This window comes from Podarcis filfolensis (assembly GCF_964270895.1).
Source record: "Podarcis filfolensis genome assembly, chromosome: 4".
Classification (NCBI taxonomy): Eukaryota; Metazoa; Chordata; class Lepidosauria; order Squamata; family Lacertidae; genus Podarcis; species Podarcis filfolensis.
The window spans coordinates 47336197-47348246 of NC_139607.1; the positions used below are offsets into that span (position 1 = coordinate 47336197).

The 12050-nt window shown below is 38.6% G+C and overlaps 1 protein-coding gene across 1 annotated transcript in view; it reads left to right on the forward strand.

Annotated features, from left to right (window-relative positions):
• Positions 1-12050, forward strand: part of USP9X (ubiquitin specific peptidase 9 X-linked) — a 65452-nt gene that overhangs the window by 31319 nt on the left and 22083 nt on the right. Inside the window, exons 13-24 of the mRNA XM_083612476.1 lie at positions 1221-1357; positions 2181-2314; positions 2902-2989; positions 4967-5309; positions 7839-7934; positions 8312-8523; positions 9132-9372; positions 9603-9752; positions 9852-9972; positions 10459-10589; positions 11092-11370; positions 11574-11699. Of these exons, the coding sequence (XP_083468602.1) occupies positions 1221-1357; positions 2181-2314; positions 2902-2989; positions 4967-5309; positions 7839-7934; positions 8312-8523; positions 9132-9372; positions 9603-9752; positions 9852-9972; positions 10459-10589; positions 11092-11370; positions 11574-11699 (2058 nt within the window). The remainder of the gene's footprint in view (positions 1-1220; positions 1358-2180; positions 2315-2901; positions 2990-4966; positions 5310-7838; positions 7935-8311; positions 8524-9131; positions 9373-9602; positions 9753-9851; positions 9973-10458; positions 10590-11091; positions 11371-11573; positions 11700-12050) is intronic.

Genomic DNA, 12050 nt, shown 5'->3' on the forward strand with positions numbered 1-12050 from the left:
TCTTTGGGTTGGCTGACATTATGCTTGTGTGTTCCTACCTTTCTCTCTCCTTAACAGCAACTAGTTTGCTCTTAAATATGAAATGGTGACCTTGCTGTTGAATTCTTTCAGACTAGGATTGCATCCCTGGTTTAGAGGGGTTATGAAAATCATAGTTTGGCAGTTCAGATGTAACAAGAAATTGTTTTTGGTGATGGAACTTACTGAAATTAGAGCATGTGATGAAGGGTACTTGTGAACACAAGGTTAATTCATGTATGTCTAATAATCCATAGTCCCATTGGTATTAACACTGGGATTTGATACTATAGTGGCATTAAGACTGTTGTATTATTTTCACAAAAATAAAGGAAGAGAGTAGATATAAAAAAGCTCGTTTCAGATGCTACTCGTAACCATAGCTTAGAGGATTATGAGCAAGCTATGGGCTGGCATATGTTCTCCCTCCCTTTGAGCTTCACTTTGTCTTCCTCCCTTTTGATTAGTGTTAACAAGAGCTTGCCATGGTGTCCATATTACCGTATTTTTCGCTCTATAACACGCACCAGACCATAACACGCACGTAGTTTGTAGAGGAGGAAAACAAGAAAAAAAATATTCGAAACGAAATAGTGGATATATGATTTTTGTGGTTCATGCTGTGGCCACAGACATGTGATCTGACGGTGAGTTTGGAGTAGCCCAATGCAAAAATCCTGAGGATCCATGTGGATCCATGCTTTGTAACCACAGAGGAGGAAAGGAAGGGGAACCATGGATCCTCTGCTCACGACTGCAGCAGATCCCCCCGCCACCCGCAGGCATTCGCTCCATAACACGCACAGACATTTCCCCTTACTTTCTAGGAGGAAAAAAGTGAGTGTTATGGTGCAAAAAATACGGTATTTATGTATTGAATTTGTACCCAGCCCTACTCTCAAAAGGATACCAGGGCAGCAGACACCAAAGGGATAAAAACAAATGATATTAGATGTTGCAGGGGAGGGTTGGCCATTGTCCTATTGTGCTGTGTATGTGATGGAGACCCATATTGGGCTGAAGGTGCCCTCCTTTGCTTCTACCTGTGCTGTTTTGAGTTTGTTGGTTAACTTCTCTAGTAGGCTGTTTTCTAACCTAATGATTCAGTTTCAAGGTATTTAAAACAGGGAGCCAGAAATGGATAAACCACTTTAAAATTACTTAATTGTTGCAAGCTAAAATAAAAATATTTGTTTTTTAAGGATCGAGATACACAAAAAATACAATGGATAGATCGTTTTATAGAAGAGCTTCGCACAAATGATAAATGGGTCATTCCTGCATTGAAACAAATTAGGGAAATTTGTAGTTTGTTTGGTGAAGCACCACAAAACTTGAGGTGAGACATTTTAAATAAACTTTTCATTTCTTTAATGTGTTGGGCTAGAAAAGGGTACACAGTTCACATAATCCCACTAGTATTGCTGAAATATAATGGGAAATATTAATACATAATGGATGCAATTCCATTTGAGATGGTTGCTGATGACCCAGATGGGTGGGTTGGGTAACTTTTCTAATCACGTGACGGAGGCAGGAGAGCAAAGAACTCTGGGAGGCAAGCGCAGTCTCCTCAATTTTCTCTCTCCTGCCTGACGATCAGATTATTTCACCCTGGTTCTCACTGGTTATTCCTTTCAGTTAAATTGGCTTAAGGCATTCATAAAGCCTATAGAAGCCAGAAAATTGGGAGTAACTCACTGCATTGTCTGAAGATGGAACTTGTTTCACACTGAATGCTGAAGACAAGAACTCATGTCTTTGCTGTTACCTGGGGGTGAGGGCACTCTTGCCCAATCACAATTATACTAAAACACTGGATTTTTTTCAGAGTTTTCTGTGGGAAGCTCTTGTCTTGGGGTAGGGGGAAATAAAGACTTAAAGGGCAATCAGAAGCTTGGCAGTCTGCATGAGTATGTCAATGCTATGGTTGAGAGAAGTTGAGATACAGAATTTTAATGCATTCATTGAAAATAAAAGAGACAGAACTGGGGAGAACTAATTGGTCTGCTCAAGTCCCCAAACCCCTCTCATATCTAAGGGGATTAGGAGATTTGGGAGGGAGTGTGCATAGTTTTGCAATATGGTAGCCATTTGGAATGGATTGTTTGAAACTCTCAGTAACAGGACTTGTAACACTTTGATGTGTGTTTAAACTGCAGTCAAACTCAGCGAAGCCCCCATGTGTTTTATCGCCATGACTTAATCAATCAACTTCAGCACAATCATGCTCTAGTAACTTTAGTAGCAGAAAATCTTTCAGCGTATATGGAAAGCATGAGACAGTATGCTAAAGGTGAGTTAAATTTAATTAGAACTACATTATGAGATATATTGCTATTTATTTCCTCCTTATATGCTGAAGGAAGGGGGGAAGTCCCCTTCCGCCTAGATTCTACTTCAGGTATTTTTCCAGACCCAACTGTACATATTTAAGCAAATAATTCATTGATGGAGGTGGGGAGGGGCAGAATAATTTTATTGGCAAAGCTGCCAATTTTGTGTACATTTGTGTATTTTTACAATAGCTATAAAATGTGCTGTGATTGAAATTTATATCTCCCACATTTTGCTTAACTACTTCTGGAAAAGTTAATTTCAACATTTGCTGCAAATATGGTATCTAATATTGGGTAGTTTCTGATAATTTTCCAAAGTAATTTTGTTGTTGGAATGTAAACTTTGCATATACCTTTCAAATAGAAAAGTCATCACTAATATTAAATACTCTCTTAATAGATAAGACTGGATAAGAAACTTAAAAATGTATGCAATCCTAAGCACTTTCTTGGACATAATGGGATGTCCTTTAGAGAAAAATTGAAAAGGTTTTGCTGTTGAGTTAAAAAAAATGTATTATAATATTTTGTATTAAATTTTCAGAGCATGGAGAATACGATCCACAAACTGTAAGACCTGGGAGTAGATACAGTCATGTGCAAGAAGTCCAAGAACGTCTGAACTTCCTACGGTTGGTTTTAGTGATACTTGCTTTACATTGGGTGTAAAAGTAGCAATCTATGCTGTTTAAAAAGCAAAAAATGAATGCCCCCTTTTGCTGTTGAGAACAGCTGATCTACAAAATGATATTTGTCTTGTGGCTGAATCTATTTCTAGACAAGGTCGCAGTAAGGCACATGGCTAGAAACAAGTTCCTCTTGCATGCTCTTTAGTTCCAGGTCTACCAGCTAGAATGCACAGTCCCTTTATTTGTCTCATTCCCATGTACCAGACAAAGACTCACTGGCTGCTTTCATTTATCCACATACCAGCTCTCTATTGCTCCTAGTGCAAGCACCGATGATCTTTATTCTAACTAGTTGAGTTACTGCTTAATTGCTCTGCTGCCCCCAGAAGAATAGGGGCAGAGAGTGTACTGATACACTTTTTACTCTGATACAGCTGATGCAGACATTTCCCTTGTTTCATCAAAACATGTTTGAAGGAGTGGGTTTTCTGATGGTAGGACGGCAATGATATGTGATAACACTAGAAACCTTTCCATATACAAGGGGTTAGAAAGAGGCATGCAGTACCTCGGTCAAGGAAAAGAGATGACTCATGTGCAAGTCCTAATGTTCTTATGGTCTGAAAATATAGAGAATGAATATTTCTAGCCAAGTGGCCATTCCACAGACAAGGTTCCTCACTTAAGTGTCCTCTGACATCCCTATAATTACTGCTTACATACACAGACCACACCACTTGGCTAAAAGAAAAAAGCCTTGAATATTAGGTGAGATAAGCCCAGAATAATCTACTAAGATCAGAGCACACGTATTCTTAACTATGATGGTGGATGTTTTATTTAACACTCCTGAAGAAGATACAGTTGTAATCAAAAGCATAACAAAGCATCTCCCCCCTAAATATTTGCAGTAGATAACACCATGAAAGGAATGGTAAACGTTCTGATTATGGCTGATACTACTAATGTTCCTTCTAGGTGTGAAACGTATCAGTTGGGACTAAGGGGGGGGGGGAAGATACCTTTATTTATCCATGTGTGACCACCGGATAGAAGAATTGTTCTTTAGACACAGTAGTTAGGCTCTGTGTGAAATTCACACAATTTTCTCTATGCAATTTGTACACAATTTTCTCTATTGCTCTATTCTGCTTTGGATAGTTATTGAAGCATTTTCCTGCTTATAGTACTGAGACAGATGCATCTACGGGAAATCAATAGTTGGGATTTTTTTGTAGGACTGAAGCATATTCAATGAAATTGAAGCTGCCAGCTAGTCCAAAAAAGTACATAATACCTATTTATCTGGGCTGCTTGACATGATACCAAGGCAATCTGTTTGCTTAACTCAAATTTTCTTTTATAGCTGGGATTCTAACATCTTTTACCTGCTTACGCATGTCAGTATGTGACTGACATTTGTGTACAGAGTAGTTGTGTGAAATGTCAAGTTTATAATATGCATATTATTTAATCCAGATAGATTGTTCTCTTTTCTGTGATTGAGGAATATTCCAGAATGTATGAATACATTGGAGAACAGTTGAAAACAGCATCAGCTACAGTGGTGCCTCGCAAGACGAAAAGAATCCGTTCCGCGAGTCTCTTCGTCTTGCGGTTTTTTCGTCTTGCGAAGCAAGCCAATTAGCGGATTAGCGCTATTAGCGGGCTTAGCGGATCAGCTGATAAGCGGCTTAGCGGATCAGCTGATAAGCGATTTAGCGGCTTGGGAAAAGGGGGGGGAGGAAAAAAACCCCGCAGGAACTTGCAAGACATTTTCGTCTTGCGAAGCAAGCCCATAGGAAATTCGTTTTGCGAAGCACCTCCAAAACGGAAAACTCTTTCGTCTAGCGGGTTTTCCGTCTTGCGAGGCATTCATCTTGCGGGGCACCACTGTACTGAGTTTCAAGTGTTAGTTCATAGAATTAGAGCGACATTTCTAATTTTAATGACTTCTTGTTTCTCTCTGTTTCATGCTAGATTTTTACTGAAGGATGGTCAACTATGGCTCTGTGCTCCTCAGGCAAAACAAATATGGAAGTGTTTAGCTGAAAATGCAGTCTACCTGTGTGATCGTGAAGCCTGTTTTAAATGGTATTCTAAACTCATGGGAGATGAACCGGATTTAGACCCTGACATAAATAAAGACTTCTTTGAAAACAATGTTCTTCAGTTGGACCCTTCACTCTTAACAGAAAATGGAATGAAATGTTTTGAACGTTTCTTCAAAGCTGTGAACTGTCGAGAAGGGAAGCTAGTTGCAAAGAGACGAGCCTATATGATGGATGACTTGGAGTTAATAGGATTAGATTACCTTTGGAGGGTAAGTGTAAAAGTACATCTAACTTATTCAAGTTGTAGTTTATAGTAATTTGACAAAAAAGTTGGTTTGTATGGTTAGGCCAATAAAATTAAAGTTCTGCAGCTGTTATTACATGTGAGTTCTACTGTGTACTTCAGCTACGCATTGCCTATTTTGATACGCTGTGATTTGTACAAAGTGCAAAATCAGCACGTGGCTTGGTGAAAAACTCATTTGATGTTGAATATTTGAAGTTTGCCACAGATATTTATTCTTTCTAGTGCTGCTGCAGAAGTCTGCTATGTCCATGCAGCTGCACAATGCTTCCTGAAGACATCATTATATATGTGGAGTATCAGGTTGCAACTGTGGCTTTGGCAGTTCGTTGCTGTCACACTGTAAAAGGAGTGCTCTCTCTGTAGGAATGGCAATCAGTGTCAGGAAAGCTGCCAATTATGTAGTTTGCTCTCATTTTTCCCCTCTGTTCAATTAGTCCAGTTGTCTCACTACCCAAACTGGCAGAAGTAGTCTTGGGTGTAGGGTTGGAAAATTCCCAGACTTGGTGATTTCAAAATCCATGCTTACCTGGGACATTATGGCTGCCATGGCAACCAAGGGGCTGCCTCAGTACAGAATTGACCTGACAAATAACAGGACATAGCCTTGATCTTTTATTTACAAAAGGATGACTGGTAGATGGATTGGTGTTGGAGGGCGGGGCAGGGGGTATGTTTGCATTACCCAGTTATAGAGCAATCATTTGACTTTAACCTGCAGGAGTGGAGTACTTAATCAGCAGGTTTGCCCCTGGAAAAATGACAATGCTGCAAGGCACTTGCAGGGTATGGTTGCTCATATTTGTGCAGAACTTGGTATCACTGTTAATATAGTTCCAGAGGAGGTGTCCAGAAAACATTGATGATACCCAGCTCAATTTCTCTGTAACATCCAGCTCAATTTCTCTGTAAAATTGTAATTGGAAGAAGCCTTACAAGCCCTGGACTGGTGCCTGCGCTTGGTGGTGCCTTTATGGCTCTGAATCCTGGCGATACAGAGGTGCTGTGAATGAGCAATTTCCTAGCCTGGATAATTGGTCAATTGCCTGCTTTGGATGGGTTGTATCCTCCTGAAGGAGCAGGTTCTTAGTGTGGGGGTGCTGCTGGACCCATCTCGGTCACTAGAAGTCTAGGTGACCTCGGGAGCTAGGAGTGCAGTACACCAGCTTCAGTTGGAAAGATAGCTGCATCTGTTTCTGGATCATTGCAGCCCAACCACTGTCATCCATACGTTGGTAACCTCCAGATTGGATTACTGCAGTGCATTCTATTTGGGGCTGGCCCTTGAGTAACTGCAGCTATGCAGCAGTTGGACTGTGGTGGAATATCATTATATGACACCACTGCTGAAAGAATTGCACAGGCTGCTAGTAAGCTACCAGACTAGGTTCCAGGTGCTGGTATTGGTGTACAAAGCCCATATACAATATGGACCAGGGTATCTAAAAAATCACCTCATATCCTACATACCCATTCTGCAGGAGAGAGCATCCTGCCAGGGGGTCTGTTCCACACAATGTAAAAATTGGGCCACCTACACTTTGGAAACCTTCACATTGCATATCAGACAGGCACATTCTCCATTATCATTTCAGCAGCTTCCAAATACATTCCTTTTTTTCTACAAACCTTCTAAAATCTTTGTCCCAGTTGGTATTTATTTTGTATTTGAATTGATTTTATGTAGGTGCTACTGTTTTAAGTTTGTTATTTATAGTTGTCATTCAAATTTGTTTTGTTTTTATATATGTTCTATTGTAAATCACAATTGCTGGTCAAGTAAACCTCTAAATGTTCAGAGCTGGCACTGCTCAATCTTTTAATGGGAGGCAACACTAATTTACAGTTAAAACCCCCGATAAGTTATTTTTTACTATTGGCCAGGCTTGTAATGAGATACTGGAAGAACTTGGAAGGTATTTCTTTGACAGACTGGTACAATAGTGTATGGTAAATAGCATCTGGGGGAAAATAGACTAATAAAATAAAATTGGCACAAGGTTTGAACCATAAAATTATTTTGTAACTGATCGGTACAGCTTTGTTATATATGTGGCTAAAACTGAAAACATCAGACTCCCTTCACATTATAAAACTTTTTGATTAGCATAAATTGTATATTGCTTTCTATATAAATGGTTGTCTGGGATAGGGCTTATTATGTTCTTTGGATGTTATTTCTGATGTATTGCTTTAACTTCATCTCATGGGCTAGGGTGGGAAAATTTATTTTATGTGTGTACGATGTTGTCATATGTTAGACGAATCTAATGACTTTTTAAAAAATTGTAAATCACTTTGGGATGCCTCATGGAAAATAGTTCATAAATGAAATAATATTACTGTGTGTTGTATCAAAGCCAAGAATGGGTCATAAGACCATTTGCAGTAGATTTTATATACATATTTTTGTCAAGATTGCACTTAGAGATTTTATTCTCATAGGCCATAATGCTTAAGTTAAAGTGGTATATGCTTTATATTTCTGCCTTAGGTTGTAATTCAAGGAAGTGATGACATTGCCAGTCGAGCAATAGATCTACTAAAGGAAATCTATACCAATCTTGGTCCGAGATTGCAAGTAAATCAGGTAAAATTATGGAAAAAACTGTTGTTGTTTTTTAAAAATAGGTAGCATTTACCATTTTCATCCTTCCTTAGTATGCTTTGCTTGAGGACTATTTTACAAAAGTAAATCTTTAGAACATACATTTCTTCTTTAGCTGGCTCTTCATTCAAATAGGAATTCATACTAACAAATGGCTTTTAAGTTGTTAATTGCCACGTTTTTTCATCATTCCCAAAATTCTGTTGACACACTGAAGCCTGTTAAAAATATTAGTGTTGCTGGAATCTTCTGCTCAGGAGTGTCATCCATGCAAATTACAGATGCAGGATTAGTTTGTCTCTCTTGTCACCTTTTATGTTGTTTTGTTGAGATATAGCTATCTCTTGGCCTTTCCATAGGTAGTAATCCATGAAGACTTCATTCAGTCCTGCTTTGATCGTTTGAAAGCATCCTATGATACTTTGTGTGTTTTGGATGGAGATAAAGACAGTATTAATTGTGCAAGGCAAGAAGCGATAAGAATGGTGCGAGTGTTGACCGTTTTAAGGGAATATATAAATGAATGTGACAGTGATTACCATGAAGAGCGAACAATTCTACCAATGTCAAGGTTTGTGGAAATTTCAAAACTCTGGTGAATTAGGATGCAATATTAAGTAATTTTCCAAGTAATTGTGGTGTTAGGATTCTGCTATGCATCTCATATTGTGCAAAAACTTTTAAATAACATAGTCTGTGTAATCTGTTAGTAGAATATATTAGTACACAGTATATTTGTAGAATCATAAATCTTGTATTTCTGATTTCTTTGCCACATACATAAAGGCAAAAGATAATCCATTCATTTTTTGTATGCAGGCCATTATACAGATTACATGCTGTAGATAACCTTTTCAGATTTATTCCCCTTTAGTCTAGCAAACAAGTAGAAGAATTGTTAAAAAGTAAGCAAAATTTTTTGAATTCCAGTTTTATTGGAGTGTTGTAATCCTTTGAAAATAAAATAAAACTTCACAAGTAAAGTCAACTATGTCAGCAAAATACCATGATTGGAACAATTATTAGGTATTGTTCTAATGTGACATTTTGGCTGGCCTATTAAAGGCATTGCTCCAATATAAATTTAGTCCTGTAATTCTCCCTGGCAGTAGTAAACGCTTTTAAAGATTTTTGATTGTTTTAATTGGTATTATCTTTATCTTTATCTTTTTTTCTCAGAGCTTTCCGTGGTAAACACATCTCTCTGGTAGTTCGTTTTCCAAATCAAGGGCGGCAAGTGGAAGACTTGGATGTTTGGTCCCATACAAATGACACGATTGGTTCAGTTAGACGTTGCATTCTCAATCGTATTAAAGCCAACAGTGCACATACAAAAGTAGAATTATTTATTGGAGGCGAGCTAGTAGATCCGGCAGATGATAGAAAATTAATTGGACAATTAAATCTCAAAGATAAAACAGTAAGTACTGTAAATATCATATATTGATCAGCTTACTTATTTTTGAAAGTTCTCTGTTGAAAGGTAAATGAATGCATAAATATAATTTGAAATAATGGCATGCTTTGTGAGTAGCTATGGTATTAACAGTTTAATATATTTAGTCAAGTTTGCTATTAGAAAGATAACCGTTTTAACAATTTTGTACAATCTCTCCATTTTATCACTTTCTATTACTCCCCACCCCCCAGCTAATTACAGCCAAGCTTACACAGATAAGTTCCAATATGCCTTCAAGCCCTGATAGCTCATCTGATTCCTCGACTGGTTCTCCAGGCAACCATGGCAATCACTATAGTGATGGTCCAAACCCAGAAGTTGAAAGTTGCTTGCCTGGAGTTGTAAGTAAAGAACAGACACACACTCAAAATTATAGACTGAAATTTATTATCTGATATTAGGAGCTGGTATCTCATGGCAGGTTTTTACTTTTATTTTAGATCATGTCACTGCATCCTAGATATATCTCATTTCTTTGGCAAGTTGCAGACCTAGGCTGTAGCCTAAATATGCCACCTCTTAGAGATGGTGCACGGATCCTTATGAAATTGATGCCACCAGGTAAAATTTATTTTCAGTGTATTTTCTATTTATAGAAAGTGAAATGTAGAGCATCTTAGAAGCTACCTGTACAAAACAATCAAACTGCATGTTTAACTATCCAAGTTCAAAATCAGTGTGGGGATTCATCTGTGTGAGTGTTTAAAAGCAGTAGTCAGAGCAATAGTGCACACACTGTTGCCATTTCCACTCCAGAAAGTTCAAAGCGAGTATCAAGCTGCTTTTCCTCAAACTGGTTTTGGGGTTCTTTGAAAGAGGTGGTCATGGAAAATTTCTAGTGCATGCCATCTCTCCAGTTTGCAGCATTTGTCTTGGGACTGAAGCAAAATGTGATTTTCAAAGAAAAAAAGACAAAAATTCTCCATGTTCTTCAGTGCTATCTATTCCTTTGCAGTTTCAATGTATTACACTTTCCAAACGTGCTTCAGAAATCTATATTGTATTCTCTGTGGGAAGAAACATCTTTAAATTGTGCTTTTATTCCAGATAACACTACTGTAGAAAAACTAAGAGCTATTTGTTTAGACCATGCAAAACTTGGAGACAGCAGCCTTAGTCCATCCCTTGATTCTCTTTTCTTCGGCCCTTCTGCATCACAAGTGCTATATCTTACAGAGGTTTGTAATATCTCATTTTTAATATTTTGATACTTGAAATTTTCCTTATAGTATTATTTTTACACTGAATTCAGGGATCACACCCAAATTGCAGAGTACAGTGCTACCTCTAGTTGCAGACACGATCTGTTCAGGGGTGCCATTTGCACCCCGAAAAGTCTGCAACTAGAGCGGCACTTCTGCGCAGAGTGCGATAGAGCATTTCTGCGTATGCACATGCGGTGAAACCTGGATGTATACACTTCCGGGTTTGCCGCGTTCTCAAGCCGAAAAGACACAACATGAACCTAACGCAACACGAGGTATGACTGTACTGCAAGGCCTTCCCATAGGACTGGATTGTGGGGAAGGTTGCTCATGGAGAAAAGAGCTTCATCACAAAATGTAAAGGAAGCAAATATGCAAAAACCATCCTCTCATCTTGCATTTCAGTATACTTAGTTTAAAAGTTTGCCGAATTATTTTTCCTGTTTTCTTTCTCCCACTTCTTTCCCCCTTGCAGGTAGTTTATGCCTTGTTAATGCCTGCCAATTTACCTCTGGGAGAAGATGCCACTGACTTCCAGTACAACTTCTTAAAAAGTGGTGGCTTACCTCTTGTGCTGAGTATGCTGACCAGAAATAACTTCCTGCCAAATGCAGATATGGAAACAAGAAGGGGTGCCTACCTAAATGCTCTAAAAATAGCAAAACTATTGCTAACTGCAATTGGCTATGGCCATGTGAGAGCTGTGGCGGAAGCCTGTCAGCCAGTTGTAGAGGGCACAAGCCCAATGTCACAGGTAATGTTAACTTTGTTCTTAAAGCAAAATCGTAAATGCTTTATTGCGATCTGATAACCAGTAAATATTTAAAGTCTGATATTGACTAGTATTGCTTAATTTGTAAATGGCTGTAGAAATACATTTTTTCTCAACCATGTTAAATTTTTACAGTTGAAGATAGTATATTCTTTCTTTAAAATATTGAAAATAAATTGTTCCAGATCAACCAAGCAACTCATGATCAAGCAGTGGTGTTGCAAACTGCTCTACAGAACATTCCCAACCCAACCTCAGAGTGCATGCTAAGAAATGTAGCAATACGCCTTGCACAGCAAATATCTGATGAGGTTAGTATAATTTTCACTAAGTCCTCAGTTCCTGATTTAGGCTTAAGGCAGTGACTTGGGGAGTGGGAGAGGAGAATCTGTACTTTCCTCAGCAGTTGCTTATATATCCTTAATGGAAGCCTGTCTCTAGTGTGCAACCTGACAAAATAGAAGGAGCTTCCTTGGTGGCATATGGTCACACCTTAACGCTTCCTGGTTCTGTAGTTGCTGATTTGTATCCCTGTGCCAGGATACTGTCCCTTTCGAGAGGAGCACATGCTTTGCATTCAGAAATTCACAGCTCAGTGCCGTTTTAAAAATACATGGTAGTAGGTGATGAGAGAGACTTTGGCTAGAGACCCTGGAGAACCA